Source organism: Harpegnathos saltator, unplaced genomic scaffold, assembly GCF_003227715.2.
Source record: "Harpegnathos saltator strain DR-91 unplaced genomic scaffold, Hsal_v8.6 scaffold34, whole genome shotgun sequence".
Lineage (NCBI taxonomy): Eukaryota > Metazoa > Arthropoda > Insecta > Hymenoptera > Formicidae > Harpegnathos > Harpegnathos saltator.
Genome location: NW_020230139.1, coordinates 83,968 through 102,753, shown reverse-complemented (window position 1 = coordinate 102,753; position 18,786 = coordinate 83,968). Strand labels below are relative to the sequence as shown.

The window sequence follows — 18,786 nt, the reverse complement described above, 5'->3', positions numbered from 1 at the left end:
TCGTTGTTTTTGCATCGCTCGCTTTTCTGACAATCTTATCACTGAGTTTTTTTTCCGCCACTCAACCAAATGACGACTTTATCGCGCGCGTATCAACCGTTTCCGCAATCACGATTATTGCGATCGCGCACGAATGTGAGTGCGCAATGGATGGACGCACTTTTCTCATTCTTAGCGGCGAAGCCACGCTCGGCTGTGAAGTCGTTGGCATTTTCGCTGAGCTTCATGCGAACATATGACGCGGCGCGAAATGTCGCGAATGAAAATTTTGCATCAATGTCCTTTGATGCGGCGCGCGAACTGTTCGATCTACTGGACGACAACATTCACGCCACCGACACGTTCACTTTGTCAGAGTTGCGCGATCGTCGAGCGTTCGATGCGCGCGATTTTCTGCACGCGAACGACGTGTACGCCGATCGTTTCGACAATGTGTTCGTACCGTTAATGCAGCGGCACCGTGTGTTATTGTCGCCCGTTGCTCGATCCACCGCCGCCACCACGAACGACGATTCGTCGATGTCGATCGACTCGTTGCGCTCCGATATCGAGACCGTTCGAGCTGTATTGGTCGCGTTAAACGAACGCTCGGTCGAGACCGGTGTGCCGATCCCGTTGAACGTTCGATGCACCGCGTCACACGGCGGATAAGCGTAGGCGCGTTGGATAGAACGCTCGCCGAGCTAATCGAACAAGGCGATGATCATCGCGCCGCGAAGACACTCGTACGCGAGACATTGCTCGAGACCGTACAGAGCGATCTAGCGGAAATTAACGACCGGTCATCGTTCTCGTATCTCGAGGCGTACGCCGCTTACGCTCCTATAGTGTACCGTTACGAATCACTGAGCGATATGCTTCAGGCGTGGAACACTCGACATTGCGCGCGACACAATAATCGCGATGTTACCATGGAGAGCGCGGACGATGAGAGAATTCACTGGCTCGTGCTACCGGTACGTGGTGTTTGGCAAAGCGGCACGTCTCAGGCGCTATGGATCGTGTTGCACACGTTGACGGCACTGACCGTTCAACGATAAAATCGATACATCGATCGTATGCTCGCGGTGCTCGAGAATTTATCGTTTTACGTATGGTGCGCCGAATGCTCGGTGCATTGGCGCGAGAACCATGGCGATCGATACTTTCGCGAGATCGGATCGCTGTCGTACGCGAAATTGCGCCGATTGCCCATCGATCTGCTGCTGCTGCACTGCCACAACACAGTGCACGAGAATTCCACGAAAATCGTCGGTGCTAGAAGCAACGGTGGTGGACTGTCTAGGTGGACCTTGGCGCATTTGTGCCTGGATTACCGAGATTTTGCGGCGGTATCGCTGTTACGACGAGGCGACGGTTCATCGGCGCAAATTTTTCGTCTGATAGTGTGCCGGCCTATGGCAAACGCCATCGCACGAGCAACAGCAAGCACAACGAGTCGCGGTGGCGACAGAGAACTCACAAAATCCGACGACGTTCTGTTGACCGACTGCTTGACAGTGACATCCATCATCGATGCGAGCGCAGTCAACAAGAAGATAGATTCTGTCTCGCTGACACTCGACGCGTTGCGCGACTATCACGGCGACGCGCTATTGCGTAGACTCTGGTACGATATCGATCCATCGATGACCGTGCCAATGTGTTGCTCGGTATGGTGAACGTGACGATTCGCAACGACAATCATCGTGGGATTTGCGGTCATTGACGCGCCGAGAGTTAACGTAACGTGATGCTATCGTGACATTCGCAAACTTTTTTTCGACGACAATCGTCCGACTCGCTACCGCGTTTACGAGCACGTCCGTAACGTGATTTGTGTTTTTTTTGTTACAATGAACAAAGAGAAACGCTCAACCACGAGCGAGAACGCCGGTCGGAGCGCGATGCACAGTGAATCTCGCGTCGAATCGCTGTGCGGTCGATTCCTCGCTCTCGAGAATCACGTATTGTACTCGCCGAGACTGGCCGCGGTGGTATCGCCACGATCTAATGATTCCATCGACGAGGACCGCATGCAGATCGCGTTACGCGCATTGTTTGACGATTATCAGTATTTTTTGAATTTTATCAGAGAGCTCGAATGTAAACACACCACGGGCTCGTTTCGCACCGAGATGAGACAATTGCGTGCAAACGACGAAGCAGCCACGCGTTTCGTTATCTGCAACGAATACGACAAGATTGTACGTCGATACTGATTGCGCCAAAGGAAGGCGGGGAGGAGATTGACTAGGTTGCCAATAATAAAAAAAAGAGCGAAATAATCACAGTATAAACATTTCTTTTATTGTACATCCTTCTCTAGACATCACATCCCGACGAAAATGTAGCGACAATGTAGCCGCGAGCTAAAATGTACTATTTCTCAGGATCGTACTTTACATGAGCTATTTGCACCAGCGCTAAAACACCACCCGGATCGGTAGCTATGTTGGGCGGTCCGCCTCTGCCCAGACCAGTTGACTTTCCATGATGATGAGATTGACCAGAGCCCAATAATCCGGTCGCACCACCGTACATGTCGTTCTTCGCCATGTCGTCTTGGCGCATAGTCTCCATGACGTCGCTCGGCAGAGCACGCAGCGCGTTGAATTCGGCGCAGTTTTGCAGAATGGACAGATTGAAGAATACGCACAATTGTCGCGGCAACGGTTTACCGCGAAATATCTTGTCGCGCACATAACGGCGCACCAGTTCGTTCAGGTGACCGAAGCGATCCTCATAGGTGGGAAATTTGAGACCTCGCGGAATACGTCGAGCTATCGAAATCAGATAGAATCCGTTCAGATAGGCCGTCCCCTCGACGAAACACATATAGCGAATGCGCGTCATTGCGTACTCGCTGTGTTTCAGCGAATCCAGCACAAAATTCAGCGCGGTGAATCCTCTTGCTGCAATTCTGGACCGAAGCGACAGTTTACCGTTCGCGCGATGCGAATGAGACATCTGCGAACCGCGCAATCCAAGTTGCCGATCAGACACATCAAATGCGCGTCGGCTTTACCGATATCCTCCTCGCAGCACGAAGCGTCATCGTCGCGCAATTGACGATCTCGCTCCACGATCGTAATATCCGTAGCGGCGACCTAGTTCGTCTCGTCCGTCATTTGCGCATTCGTCACGATCGGTGTATTGTCGGAGTGGCGCGAATGCTCGTCGTATCGGGCAGTCAGTTCTTTGAGCGCGTTGGACGAAACGTTCAAATCCACAGCTCGCTTCTTCGCCAAGCGGCACAACCGCTACATGCACCAGAGCGTCTCGTCGACGGCGGCGCGTAGTTTCTCCTTCTCGTCCGATCCATGGCCGAATTCGACACATTTGTCAACATCGAGACGCGACAACAGAGCGTATACGGAACGAACATCGATCATGTCGTCTGACGTCGCTGGCTTACCTCGCAGATACAGATCGTTCAGTTCGGCGACATCGTTGGTGCTCGGTTGCATATCGGCCACTTGATTCCACAGCGAGTCCATATCTTCGATGGTCGGCGTGGTCGCATTTGACGAGAGCAATTTGCGATTGTCGCGCGAACGCGTGCTCCCATTATCCTCTTCGTGCTCAGACGCCTCGTCGTTGTCCTCATCCTCTTCGTGCTCAGACGCCTCGTCGTCGATGAACGAGGAAACATGTCGCACCGGGGAGTCGTCGTTGCATCGTTCTGGTTTTCGCCGCTCGTTGTCGGCCGATGCGCAATTATTTTCACCATCGCGGAATTAGCGCTTTCGCATGATCCGCTGTTCGGACGTGCCACTACCACCACTGACGACCGTGTTTCTCGCCGTTGTCGCATCGGTAGTGTTGTTCTTGTTCATTGAGGAGCGACCGTGCTGTCGTCTTTTGTCGTACGAGGCGCGCTGCTTTCTCGCCACCGGCGAGAACTCGCTCGTCGCATCGTCGAGTTGTAGATTGCCCATTATTGCGCCATTTGCCCAATCGGTCTCGATGTTGCTCATACCGTCGGATTCTTCGAGCGTTTGCGTCTGACGTGTCACTAGTCGACGCTGAGAAGAGAGAGAGAGAATCGTCGGTTAATGCTTGCAAACTGCGAATGACCAGCTTCACGTTTCAGAGCCTGATTTTATAATGCACCAAAGTGGATCGCGTCTCGATTTTTGCACCTCACGCCCAACACTATAAGGTGCTGCATATCGATTGGGGGTGCGTATCGCGTGACACAGTGATCTTTTTTCGGTCGTCTGACAGCTCGGCGTTGCGCCGCCCAATCGACAGAAATACAACCTAGACGTCACGATGCCGTCTCACGAGTGGAAGAATATGGCGATCGTGTTTGTGATCGTGGTGGTGCTGATTGTCATTATAGCGTTCTGGATGAGCAGTAACAATAACAGCGGAGGCGGCGGTAACAGCTTCGGTAACAGTGGTAACGGCAGTAGCAGTGGTCAGAACGGGAGTTTCGGTAGTTCCAGCAGTGGCGGTGGCGGAACGGGTGGTGGCTCGAACAATGGAAATCGCGGCAATAACTCACCACCTCCCGGTGGAAACACTGGCGCGGTGGTAACGCGGCCGCCGCCGCTACCGCACCGTACTCCTACTGATTGTCTCGATCGAAAAATTCGTTAAATTTTTTGCTCATTGCATCCTTGCTCTTTTTCCTCGTAGTCAACAAATTGCGATCCGGACGAGGCGACTAACGGCGGAACGGGCAGATCGAGCGGAGGTAGCGATAATGGTGTGAGAGATCGACATCACTTGACTACAGAGAACAATAGATCGTAAAACGATGCGACACTTTGTTGTGATGGTTACCAGCAGGGCCACCTTCCCCCTATTGTGACGATTAGTAAGAGGCTTTTTTCCCCGCTACGAGTTGTGCCATTGAGTGCTTTTCTACGGTAACCAAAAAAAACAATTACACGGGACAATGGCGAGCGCGAACGACAGCGCGAGCGTTTGCAAGTGCGTTTCGAATATAGACCAAGAACGATCGGCGAATTCAATGTCCAGAAGCGAGTGTCTCGAATTTAACGTTCTAATGTACGATCGCACATTCGTGCACTGCGGCCTTCTACCGTCGAGGAGAACCGTTACATAATTGCAAAACACGCTCGACGTGCGTTCGACGCTTCCCTTCACGAGCGTCAAACGAGTCGCGAGCCCGTGAGCGCGACCAATCGAGTCAATTGTTAACAGTAATAACGTCCCCCCGTAAGTGGGGGAAACAATACGTGGAAAAACATTAAATTGACCAAATAAAATACGTTTAGCACACTCCACTATTGTGCAAAATTGTGCACGTGGAAGGTGGTAAAATGTATATAACGGAGGGGTTCCGTCGCCGCGGGCCAAGTAACTATTGTACAGTACGATAGTACGGAGCAGCCAGAGGTACAATAGGACCAGGAACCGCCAGTGCTCCGTACTGGCTTCACTGGTCATACGGGGGGACGTATTTGTACATTGCTCGGACTTCGATCGTTCGACGCGACGATCTTGCTCGACTTCACGCTCGATGCTCCGACGCCCCGATTCACTGCTCGATGCTTTGAAGACGTTGCGCGCAAAATTGCTACATATTACATTTTGTTCTACTGCCGATGCGCTGCTACCTTTGATACCATTTATCGATTTTTTTGGGACAGAATTGACAGCATCGCGTAGGTAAACGATGAGGGAAATTGAAAGGGAAAACAATATACGTATAATATTTGGTATAATATAATAGGCTTTCTTTATTGACAACAGAACTGTTTCAACCAAGTCTTTATAGTGCCGAGGTGGTTCTGCAGTAGGAACAGTATTTGCCGTGTCGAAGCGAACATTCTCGGTGATTTGTTGCGAAGCGATCGAAACATATCGTCGACGTAGCTCGGCATTCAAATTCGTATATCCCAGTTCAGAACCGACAGTACGCCACATCCTCGTTCAACCAAGCGATAATAACCATCGCCTTGGTTGCGACTTCAACACGGTTAAAACTATTGTTTCTGCGGACACTGATGGCGCAGATAGCGATCACTGAGCAATGCATGCACCTGATCGTACGATATGTTTGCCGTCGGAGATCCCATCGTAGTCGTGACAACGCTACACTTATCCAGCAAATTCTCGTTCTGTCTGATCGGCGATATTCATGCTCCATGTATTAGAACTCGCGAACAGAAATGCGGGACGACTGGATTGATTTCGTACGTAACACGGTAGCCTCCTTTACCGTTGAAAAGTTCCTTGCGGATCCGAAGGATGTAACCTCTACACATCTACAAACACAGGCATTTCGTCGATCTACGGACGGAAAAAAATAAAAAACTTGTTTACTGATTGTGTAAAAAAAAAAGCAAATCAATAGCTCCCGCTGTACAGAAGGCCGATTCGATTGACCATTGTTGTTCGTTTTGCTCGGTTTTATCGTTCATATGATGCTGCTACTTTGTGCTACTTTGTGCTTCGTTTATTCGTTCGGTCAAAGTGCTCGAAATTCGGTCACTTTTCGTGCCGGTTACATAGTTTTAGACCGACCGATCGTACCGCTTTCGTGCCGAGCGAAAACAGATAAAGAAACATATCGTTGTTCTTTGGCATCGCTCGCTTTTTGACAATCTTTCACTGAGTTTTTTTTTCCGCACTCACACCAAATGACCGACTTTCATCGCGCGCGTAATCAACCGTTTCACGCAATCAGATTACTTGCGATCGCGCACTAATGTGATGTGCGCATGGATGGACGCCTCTTTCTCATTCTTAGCGGCGAAGCCACGCCGGCTTGTGAAGTCGTTGGGCATTTTCGCTTGAGCATTCATGCGAACATGATGGCGGCGCGGAAATCTGTCGCGAGATGAAATTTTGCATCAACTGCCTTGATGCGGCGCGCGAAGCTGTTCGATCTACTGGACGACAACATGCACGCCACCGACACGTTCACTTTGTCAGAGTGCGCGATCTCGAACGCGTTCATTGCGCGCGATTTTCTGCAACGCGAACCGACGTGTACGCCGGATACGTTTCGACAATGTCGTTCGTACCGTTAGATGCAGCGGCACCGTGTTTATTGTCGCCCGTTGCTCGACTCCACCGCCGCCACCACGAAACGACGATCGGTCAGAGATCGATGAACTCACGTTGCGCCTCGATATCGTACGACAGTTCGAGCTGTATGGTTCGCGTTAACGAAACGCTCGGTCGAGAACCGGTGTTGCCGCGATCCGCGTTGAACGTTCGATTTTCAGCCGGGTCAGCACGGCGGATAGCGTAGGCGCGTTGGATCAGACGCTCGCCGAGTAATCGCAACATAGGCCGAATGCATCATCGCCGCCGCAGAAGACCACTCGTACGCGAGAACATTGCTCGAGACCGTACAGAGCGAATCTAGCGAAATTAATCGCAAGACGGTCCATCGTTTCTCGTATCTCAGGCGTACGCCGCTTACGCTCCTATAGTGTACCGTTTACGATGATCATGGAGCGATAGCTTCAGCGGGACACACCTCGGACATGCGCGCGACACCAATAATCCGAATGTTACGCATTGGAGAGCGGCGGACGATGAGAGAATTCAACTGGCTGCGTGCTACCGGTACGTGTCTGTTTGGCAAAGCGCCACCGTCTCGAGCGCTATGGATCGTGTTGCAACGTTGACAGGGCACTGACGTTCAACGATTAAAATCGGATAACGCATCGTAATGCTCGCTTTGCTCGAGAAATTTATCGTTTCTCGTATGCGTGCGCCGAGATGCTCGGGGCATATGGCGCGAGAACCATTGGCGATCGATACTTGTTCGCGAGATTCGCGATCGCTGTCGTACGCGAAATTGCGCGATTGCCCATTCGATCTGGCTGCCTGCTGCAAACTGCCACAACAAGTGCACAGAATTCCGACGAAAATCCGTCGGTGCTAGAAGCAACGGTGTGACTGTCTAGGTGGACCTTGCCATTGTGTGCCTGGCATTACCGAGATTGTTGCGCGGTATCGCCTGTATAGCGACGAGGGACGGTTCGATCGGCGCAAATTTTTCGTCTGATGTGTGCCGGCCTTGGCAAGACGCATCGCACGAGCAACAGCAGCACACACGACGTCGCGGTGGCGACAGAGAACTTCACAAAAATTCCGAACGACGTTCTGTTGAACCGACGCTTGACAGCTGACAATCCATCATCGATGCAGAGCGCAGTCAAAACAAAAAGATAGATTCTGGTTCTCGCTGACACTCGACGCGTTGCGCGGACTACTCACGGCGACGCGCTAATGGCGGTAGACTCTGCTACGATATCCGATCCATCGAGACCGTGCAATGTGTTTGCTCGGTATGGTGCAACGTGGACGATTCGCAACGCACAAATCATCGTGGATTTTGCGGTCATGTGACGCGGCGAGAGTTAACGTAACCGTGATTGATATCGTGACATTTCGCAAACTTTTTTTCGACGACCAATCGTCCGACTCGTACCGCGTTTACGAGCACGTCACGTAACGTGATTGTGTTTTTTTGTTACAAATGAACAAGAGAAAACGCTTCAACCACAGCGAGAACGCCGGTCGGAGCGCGGCATGCACAGTTGAATTCTCGCGTTCGCAATCGCTGTGCGGTCGATTCTTCGCTCTCGATAATCACGTATATGTACTCGCCCGCAGACATGCGCCGGGTGATCGCCACCGATCTATGATTCTCACGACGAGGACCGCACGAGATCGCTTACGGCGCATTGTTTGACGATTATCAGTATTTTTGAATTTTCAGAGAGCTCGAATGGTTGTAAAACACACCACGGGCTGCGTTACGCACGCGGAGATGAGACAATTGCGTTGCGAAACGACGAAGCAGCCAGCGTTTCGGTATCTGCACGATACGACAGAGATCTGTTACGTCGTACTGATTGCGCCAAAGGAAGCGGGGAGGAGATTGACTAGGTTTGCCAAAATAAAGAAAAGAGGCGAAATTAATCACAGTATTAAAACATTTCTTTTATTGCTACATCCCTCTCTAGACATCAATCCCGACGAAAATGTTAGCGACAATGTAGCGCGAGCTTAAAATGTACTATTTCTCAGGATTTCGTACTTTACATGACGCCTGATTGCAACCAGCGCTAAAACACCCCAGCCCGGATCGTTAGCTCTATGTTGGGGGTCGAACAAGTCGAGCGCTTTCTCTCTCAACGTCAGACTGCGATGACGTCACCAGTTTCGAAGTCGAGCTATTCGAGTGAAAGATTCGCCAGCGAGACGTTTCAATGCGGTCGCAGACGATCCACCACGTTTACGTATTGATTGTACTCGCGCGAGAACGAATATTCCATACCGCGACAGGTCAATCGTTCCGGCATCTCGAGCATATTGTCCCGTGAAATGACGTACGCGTGTCGATTGGCATCTTCGGCGGAGAGCGCATAGTAGATGCAACCATTTTCCAGAAACTCGAATATCGCATCACCTCTTGCGATTCGTTGAGAAACGCGTCCAATTGCATAGGATTGCACAGTAGACGAGTGTGCAACGCTTGATCGTCAAAATCGGCGTAAGCGTAAATGGAAGCGCGAGTGCCCGCGGGGACTCGGCGCACGGTACCTTTGTCGAAAGCTGCTGTGTGAAAGGTAGCCGTACGGTCGGTACGATTATCGATCGTCACGTGCAAAAACGCACGATTATGATTGCATTCGAGCATCATCCATTCCTCGATCAACAAGACCGCGGAACATTTCGTAACGTTGTACCAACAAACCTACCGATTTGGTGGCCATAACAGTGCCACTAGCGCAACGGATACAGCATCATGAGATCGCCACCCTCGAGACGAGATCGACAATTGTTCAACACCCATTCCTCGGTCTCGTTGTCCAGTACGATGCAACGGGCTGATAAACAATCTTGGCCTCGCGCTTCGACAGCTCGTGATCGCCCAGAAGCACAAACATACGTTGTTGCGCGTCAATGTGCATCTGCCGCAGATCGAATCGACCGCGACGATACGCGTAGAACGGCACGTGTTCTTTCATGGCTCGACACGAAAAAGCAAAACGTTGATTGTACATGCGCAACAAACCGATGCTCGGAATAACCGCCAGCCCCACAGTGGTACGAGGCCAAAGCCAGTGGCTCGGTATAGCGGCGCCCGGTCCGAAGAGACCGAAACACGCGTACGGCACCTGAGTGTGCACCAGTAGACGCAACGGAGCGAAATCGGACGAATCGGCCAACTGCGCGTCCAAACGAGCGTCCCAATTTCGCAGGTTACGCGTGTACACGTATCTGTGCCAGACATCGCCGTAAAACGGCACGACTCCCTGCAACAGTCTGCCGTAATCGCGCACACGCACCACCGCATCGATGGGCGGCGGTTCGTAATACAGCCACTGACGCATCACAGACCGCAGTGTACCGTCACCGGCAACGCGATCTCGCATACGTTGTCGCAGCAGCGCATAATTGGCGTTTCGAGTCCACTCGCAATCACCGTCGGCAACCGACGTCAATATCCACGCATTGCACAATCGGTAAGCCGTGATCGAGTCAACCTCGTTCTCGGCTTGTCCGATCGTGACGAAAGGTTCACGAGCAACGATACGAACGCACTCGCGCGCAGAATCGCGCACGCTGCGATCCCGCACAAAGTATACGCATTGTGCAAAATGCGCGGCCGCCGTAGTAACAAATATTCGCCAATCGATGGCATCGTCGATAATGATGATCGACTCGTTATCGTCCGAGCGTTTACGAAAGAATCGAAATCGTGATCTCAAATTGACCGCGCGTGCTTCGATACGTGCCGCCGCGATACGTGCAATCGTAGCGCCCTCGGCGAGAAATCGTTTGGCAAAATCACGTAGGATCGAAACGGCTCGGACGTACGACTCGATCTTGTCGCTTTCGTTATTCGACTTGGTGGCCACGTAACACAAAACCTCGTGCTGAAAGGCGTACATCGCGATGTATTTCTCGCTCGGACGACAACCAATTGTCGTGAAGCACGATACCTTTACCGCCGTAGGAGCATTCTCAGGGGACAACGCGTATTGCTCAAGTCTTTCGGTACAACGGTCGATGGTTCCAATCGCGCTATCGGATTCACATACGCTTCATCGTTGTCCAGATGTTTCGTTCCCCTCGGTGTCATCAGTCACATCTTTCTTTCGATCGATTTGTCATCTTGCGCTACGATGCTCGTTTTACTCGCCAGCGTGATTGGCGAATCCTCCGATCCGCTCAATATCGATTCGATCGAACGTTTATCAGTGAAACGCAACGGTATCAAGGTATCGCGATACTGATTAATTCGTGCCGATTCGGCCGTCCGACGACGCGAACGTTTCGATTCAATGTTGTCCTCGGAGCGACGAGCCCCGAGAAATTGTCGTTTACGCCAACGCATCATCGCCGCGATCTGGAAACGCTGTGGCTTCGTGGACATCTCGATAGAATTGTCTCAGTCTGGGCATCTCTTTCCGGCTGAGCCGACCTACTGAACATTGTATAATGTACAATTATAAAACATAAAATAATGACAATTGCGACAAAAGTAACATAATGCCAACCGATATTCATCGTTTATCGAGTACTAGGGCAATTTGTAAATTGAAACACTAACGTCCTATCCTTTTTACCTTATAACCAGAACGATCGGCGAATTCAATGTCCAGATACGCGAGTGCTCGAATGTAACGTTCTATACGATCGCACATTCGTGCACTCGCGCCTTCTACCGTCGAGGAGCAACGTTACATAATTGCAACACGCTCGACGTGCGTTCGACGCTCCCTTCACGAGCGTCAAACGAGTCGCGAGCCGTGAGTCGCACAATCGAGCAATTGTACAGTAATAACGTCCCCCCGTAGTGGGGGACAATAGTGGAAACATTAATTGACCAATAAATAACGTTTAGCACACTCCCACTATTGTGCAAAATGTGCAACGTGGAAGGGGTAAAATGTATATAACGAGGCGTTCCGTCGCGCGGCCAGTACTATTGTACAGTACGTAGTACGGAGCAGCCAGAGGTACAATAGGACCAGGAACGCCAGTGCTCCGTACTGGCGTTCCTGGTCGTACGGGGGGACGTTATTATTGTACAATTGCTCGACTGTGCGATCGTTCGACGCGCGATCTCTGCTCGACTCACGCTCGATGCTCGACGCACCGCGATCACTGCTCGATGTTTGAAGACGTGCGCGCAAAATTGCTACATATACATTTTTTCTACTGCGATGCGCTGCTACTTTGATACATTTATCGATTTTTTGGTACAAATTGACAGCATCGCGTAGGTACAACGATGAGGAAAATTGAAATGGGAAACAATATACGATAATATTGGTATAATATAATAGGTTCTTTATTGACAATTAAGAACTGTTTCACCAAGTCTTTAGTGCCAAGGTGGTTTGCATAGAACAGTATTTGCCGTGTCGAAGCGAACATCTCGGTGATTTGTTGCGAAGCGATCGAAACATATGTCGCGTAGCTCGGCATTCAAATTCCATATCCAGTATCAGAACCGACGTACGCACATCCTCGCTCAACCAAGGCGATATAACCATCGCGCTTTGTTGCGATTCAACACGTAAACTATTGTTCTAGCGGACACTGATGGCTGCAAGATAGCGTCACTGAGCAATCATGGCACCTGATCGTACGATATGTTGCCGTCGGTCCATCGTAGTCCGTGACAACGCTCACTTATCCAGCAAATTCTCGTTCTGTCTATCGGCGATATCATGCTCCATGGTATTAGACTCGCGAACAGAAAATGCGACACTGGATGATTCGTACGTAACACGGTAGCCTCCTTTACCGTGAAAGTTCCTTGCGGACCGAAGGTGTAACCTTACACATCTACAAACACCGGCATTTCGTCGATCTACGGACGGAAAAAAATAAAAAATTGTTTCTGATTGTGAAAAAAAAGCAAATCAATAGCTCACCGTGTACAAAGGCCGTTCGATTGACCATTGTTGTTCGTTTGCTCGTTGATCGTTCATAGTGTGCTGCTACTTTGTGCTACTTTGTGCTCGTTTATTCGTTCGGTCAATAGTGCTCGAAATTCGTCACTTTCGTGCCGGTTAAATAGTTTAGACCGACCGATCGTACCGGCTTTCGTGCCGAGCGAAAAGCAGATAAAGAAACGATATCGTTGTTTTTGCATCGTTCGCTTTTCTGACAATCTTATCACTGAGTTTTTTTTCCGCCACTCAACCAAATGACGACTTTATCGCGCGCGTATCAACCGTTTCCGCAATCACGATTATTGCGATCGCGCACGAATGTGAGTGCGCAATGGATGGACGCACTTTTCTCATTCTTAGCGGCGAAGCCACGCTCGGCTGTGAAGTCGTTGGCATTTTCGCTGAGCTTCATGCGAACATATGACGCGGCGCGAAATGTCGCGAATGAAAATTTTGCATCAATGTCCTTTGATGCGGCGCGCGAACTGTTCGATCTACTGGACGACAACATTCACGCCACCGACACGTTCACTTTGTCAGAGTTGCGCGATCGTCGAGCGTTCGATGCGCGCGATTTTCTGCACGCGAACGACGTGTACGCCGATCGTTTCGACAATGTGTTCGTACCGTTAATGCAGCGGCACCGTGTGTTATTGTCGCCCGTTGCTCGATCCACCGCCGCCACCACGAACGACGATTCGTCGATGTCGATCGACTCGTTGCGCTCCGATATCGAGACCGTTCGAGCTGTATTGGTCGCGTTAAACGAACGCTCGGTCGAGACCGGTGTGCCGATCCCGTTGAACGTTCGATGCACCGCGTCACACGGCGGATAAGCGTAGGCGCGTTGGATAGAACGCTCGCCGAGCTAATCGAACAAGGCGATGATCATCGCGCCGCGAAGACACTCGTACGCGAGACATTGCTCGAGACCGTACAGAGCGATCTAGCGGAAATTAACGACCGGTCATCGTTCTCGTATCTCGAGGCGTACGCCGCTTACGCTCCTATAGTGTACCGTTACGAATCACTGAGCGATATGCTTCAGGCGTGGAACACTCGACATTGCGCGCGACACAATAATCGCGATGTTACCATGGAGAGCGCGGACGATGAGAGAATTCACTGGCTCGTGCTACCGGTACGTGGTGTTTGGCAAAGCGGCACGTCTCAGGCGCTATGGATCGTGTTGCACACGTTGACGGCACTGACCGTTCAACGATAAAATCGATACATCGATCGTATGCTCGCGGTGCTCGAGAATTTATCGTTTTACGTATGGTGCGCCGAATGCTCGGTGCATTGGCGCGAGAACCATGGCGATCGATACTTTCGCGAGATCGGATCGCTGTCGTACGCGAAATTGCGCCGATTGCCCATCGATCTGCTGCTGCTGCACTGCCACAACACAGTGCACGAGAATTCCACGAAAATCGTCGGTGCTAGAAGCAACGGTGGTGGACTGTCTAGGTGGACCTTGGCGCATTTGTGCCTGGATTACCGAGATTTTGCGGCGGTATCGCTGTTACGACGAGGCGACGGTTCATCGGCGCAAATTTTTCGTCTGATAGTGTGCCGGCCTATGGCAAACGCCATCGCACGAGCAACAGCAAGCACAACGAGTCGCGGTGGCGACAGAGAACTCACAAAATCCGACGACGTTCTGTTGACCGACTGCTTGACAGTGACATCCATCATCGATGCGAGCGCAGTCAACAAGAAGATAGATTCTGTCTCGCTGACACTCGACGCGTTGCGCGACTATCACGGCGACGCGCTATTGCGTAGACTCTGGTACGATATCGATCCATCGATGACCGTGCCAATGTGTTGCTCGGTATGGTGAACGTGACGATTCGCAACGACAATCATCGTGGGATTTGCGGTCATTGACGCGCCGAGAGTTAACGTAACGTGATGCTATCGTGACATTCGCAAACTTTTTTTCGACGACAATCGTCCGACTCGCTACCGCGTTTACGAGCACGTCCGTAACGTGATTTGTGTTTTTTTTGTTACAATGAACAAAGAGAAACGCTCAACCACGAGCGAGAACGCCGGTCGGAGCGCGATGCACAGTGAATCTCGCGTCGAATCGCTGTGCGGTCGATTCCTCGCTCTCGAGAATCACGTATTGTACTCGCCGAGACTGGCCGCGGTGGTATCGCCACGATCTAATGATTCCATCGACGAGGACCGCATGCAGATCGCGTTACGCGCATTGTTTGACGATTATCAGTATTTTTTGAATTTTATCAGAGAGCTCGAATGTAAACACACCACGGGCTCGTTTCGCACCGAGATGAGACAATTGCGTGCAAACGACGAAGCAGCCACGCGTTTCGTTATCTGCAACGAATACGACAAGATTGTACGTCGATACTGATTGCGCCAAAGGAAGGCGGGGAGGAGATTGACTAGGTTGCCAATAATAAAAAAAAGAGCGAAATAATCACAGTATAAACATTTCTTTTATTGTACATCCTTCTCTAGACATCACATCCCGACGAAAATGTAGCGACAATGTAGCCGCGAGCTAAAATGTACTATTTCTCAGGATCGTACTTTACATGAGCTATTTGCACCAGCGCTAAAACACCACCCGGATCGGTAGCTATGTTGGGCGGTCCGCCTCTGCCCAGACCAGTTGACTTTCCATGATGATGAGATTGACCAGAGCCCAATAATCCGGTCGCACCACCGTACATGTCGTTCTTCGCCATGTCGTCTTGGCGCATAGTCTCCATGACGTCGCTCGGCAGAGCACGCAGCGCGTTGAATTCGGCGCAGTTTTGCAGAATGGACAGATTGAAGAATACGCACAATTGTCGCGGCAACGGTTTACCGCGAAATATCTTGTCGCGCACATAACGGCGCACCAGTTCGTTCAGGTGACCGAAGCGATCCTCATAGGTGGGAAATTTGAGACCTCGCGGAATACGTCGAGCTATCGAAATCAGATAGAATCCGTTCAGATAGGCCGTCCCCTCGACGAAACACATATAGCGAATGCGCGTCATTGCGTACTCGCTGTGTTTCAGCGAATCCAGCACAAAATTCAGCGCGGTGAATCCTCTTGCTGCAATTCTGGACCGAAGCGACAGTTTACCGTTCGCGCGATGCGAATGAGACATCTGCGAACCGCGCAATCCAAGTTGCCGATCAGACACATCAAATGCGCGTCGGCTTTACCGATATCCTCCTCGCAGCACGAAGCGTCATCGTCGCGCAATTGACGATCTCGCTCCACGATCGTAATATCCGTAGCGGCGACCTAGTTCGTCTCGTCCGTCATTTGCGCATTCGTCACGATCGGTGTATTGTCGGAGTGGCGCGAATGCTCGTCGTATCGGGCAGTCAGTTCTTTGAGCGCGTTGGACGAAACGTTCAAATCCACAGCTCGCTTCTTCGCCAAGCGGCACAACCGCTACATGCACCAGAGCGTCTCGTCGACGGCGGCGCGTAGTTTCTCCTTCTCGTCCGATCCATGGCCGAATTCGACACATTTGTCAACATCGAGACGCGACAACAGAGCGTATACGGAACGAACATCGATCATGTCGTCTGACGTCGCTGGCTTACCTCGCAGATACAGATCGTTCAGTTCGGCGACATCGTTGGTGCTCGGTTGCATATCGGCCACTTGATTCCACAGCGAGTCCATATCTTCGATGGTCGGCGTGGTCGCATTTGACGAGAGCAATTTGCGATTGTCGCGCGAACGCGTGCTCCCATTATCCTCTTCGTGCTCAGACGCCTCGTCGTTGTCCTCATCCTCTTCGTGCTCAGACGCCTCGTCGTCGATGAACGAGGAAACATGTCGCACCGGGGAGTCGTCGTTGCATCGTTCTGGTTTTCGCCGCTCGTTGTCGGCCGATGCGCAATTATTTTCACCATCGCGGAATTAGCGCTTTCGCATGATCCGCTGTTCGGACGTGCCACTACCACCACTGACGACCGTGTTTCTCGCCGTTGTCGCATCGGTAGTGTTGTTCTTGTTCATTGAGGAGCGACCGTGCTGTCGTCTTTTGTCGTACGAGGCGCGCTGCTTTCTCGCCACCGGCGAGAACTCGCTCGTCGCATCGTCGAGTTGTAGATTGCCCATTATTGCGCCATTTGCCCAATCGGTCTCGATGTTGCTCATACCGTCGGATTCTTCGAGCGTTTGCGTCTGACGTGTCACTAGTCGACGCTGAGAAGAGAGAGAGAGAATCGTCGGTTAATGCTTGCAAACTGCGAATGACCAGCTTCACGTTTCAGAGCCTGATTTTATAATGCACCAAAGTGGATCGCGTCTCGATTTTTGCACCTCACGCCCAACACTATAAGGTGCTGCATATCGATTGGGGGTGCGTATCGCGTGACACAGTGATCTTTTTTCGGTCGTCTGACAGCTCGGCGTTGCGCCGCCCAATCGACAGAAATACAACCTAGACGTCACGATGCCGTCTCACGAGTGGAAGAATATGGCGATCGTGTTTGTGATCGTGGTGGTGCTGATTGTCATTATAGCGTTCTGGATGAGCAGTAACAATAACAGCGGAGGCGGCGGTAACAGCTTCGGTAACAGTGGTAACGGCAGTAGCAGTGGTCAGAACGGGAGTTTCGGTAGTTCCAGCAGTGGCGGTGGCGGAACGGGTGGTGGCTCGAACAATGGAAATCGCGGCAATAACTCACCACCTCCCGGTGGAAACACTGGCGGCGGTGGTAACGCGGCCGCCGCCGCTACCGCACCGTACTCCTACTGATTGTCTCGATCGAAAAATTCGTTAAATTTTTGCTCATTGCATCCTTGCTCTTTTCCTCGTAGTCAACAAATTGCGATCCGGACGAGGCGACTAACGGCGGAACGGGCAGATCGAGCGGTAGCGATAATGGTGTGAGAGATCGACATCACTTGACTACAGAGAACAATAGATCGTAAAACGATGCGACACTTTTGTTGATGGTTACCAGCAGGGCCACCTTCCCCCCTATTGTGACGATTAGTAAGAGGCTTTTTTCCCCGCTACGAGTTGTGCCATTGAGTGCTTTTCCTCGCGGTAACCAAAAAAAACAATTACACGGGACAATGGCCGAGCGCGAACGACAGCGCGAGCGTTTGCAAGTGCGTTTCGACGAGGGTTGTCCCACGCACGACACGTTCGAAGCGATGGACGACGTGGAGCTGCTTTCGAGCACCACGTCGGATCCTGCCTCGCCGAGTGGATCGTTGCAGGACGGATTGGCTCGAGCCGACGAATTCGTAGCGCCCGTCTGGTTGAGTCGTTATCTGCCGATCGTGTGGTCGAACGTGGACGCGTGCAAAAAGAACGCTAAACGTCCCGGCATGAGCTGCTGTTTGTTCGCACCGTTGAAATATTGTCACGATTCGATCAATGTGATAAACGGATTCTGTCAGTATCACCTGCGCGCCATATTCAATCTAACGTATCAGAACGCTTCGTATTACGTGCTCAACGAGGAGAGAAAAGCGGTGCTCTGGATTAAACCGTGCTGCTGCACTTCCGAGCCGAGACCGGTGGACGATCGCATGACCGCGTGCTTCCCGTTCTTCGAGCTGTTTGAGCGCGAACCTAACGTTATAGACATTATGCTGTCGAATTTCGAACGACATCTCATCTCGTACGGAGTCAACAATTGGGAGACTGTGTACACGCAACACGTCAATTATCTGCATCGTCTGATCACCATTCATTCGAGTTTCGCGCAGAAATTGCGACCGTCGCGCGACGATCAATTGCTGGATAATCAATTGATTATGCACTGGAACGTGTGGAATGAGTATTACAGCTGGATCTTGCGCGAAACTCCGGCCGATTTGTACATCTTTCACGTGTCCGATCGTACCCGCGAGGTTCATGGCGTGCCGGTCTCCAAGTGCACCACG

At 51.3% G+C, this 18,786-nt stretch overlaps 2 protein-coding genes across 2 annotated transcripts; both read left to right on the top strand.

Moving 5' to 3' along the window:
- Positions 1–4,257: 4,257 nt before the first annotated feature.
- Positions 4,258–4,743, top strand: LOC112588906 (putative glycine-rich cell wall structural protein 1). Its single transcript, XM_025300243.1, has 2 exons — positions 4,258–4,521; positions 4,627–4,743. The coding sequence occupies exons 1-2, from the start codon at positions 4,258–4,260 to the stop codon at positions 4,741–4,743; spliced, it is 381 nt and encodes a 126-aa protein (XP_025156028.1).
- A 12,595-nt stretch (positions 4,744–17,338) lies between these two features.
- On the top strand, positions 17,339–17,644 carry LOC112588904 (trihydrophobin-like). The gene has a single exon (XM_025300242.1). The coding sequence runs from the start codon at positions 17,339–17,341 to the stop codon at positions 17,642–17,644; it is 306 nt and encodes a 101-aa protein (XP_025156027.1).
- The last annotated feature ends 1,142 nt before the right edge of the window (positions 17,645–18,786 follow it).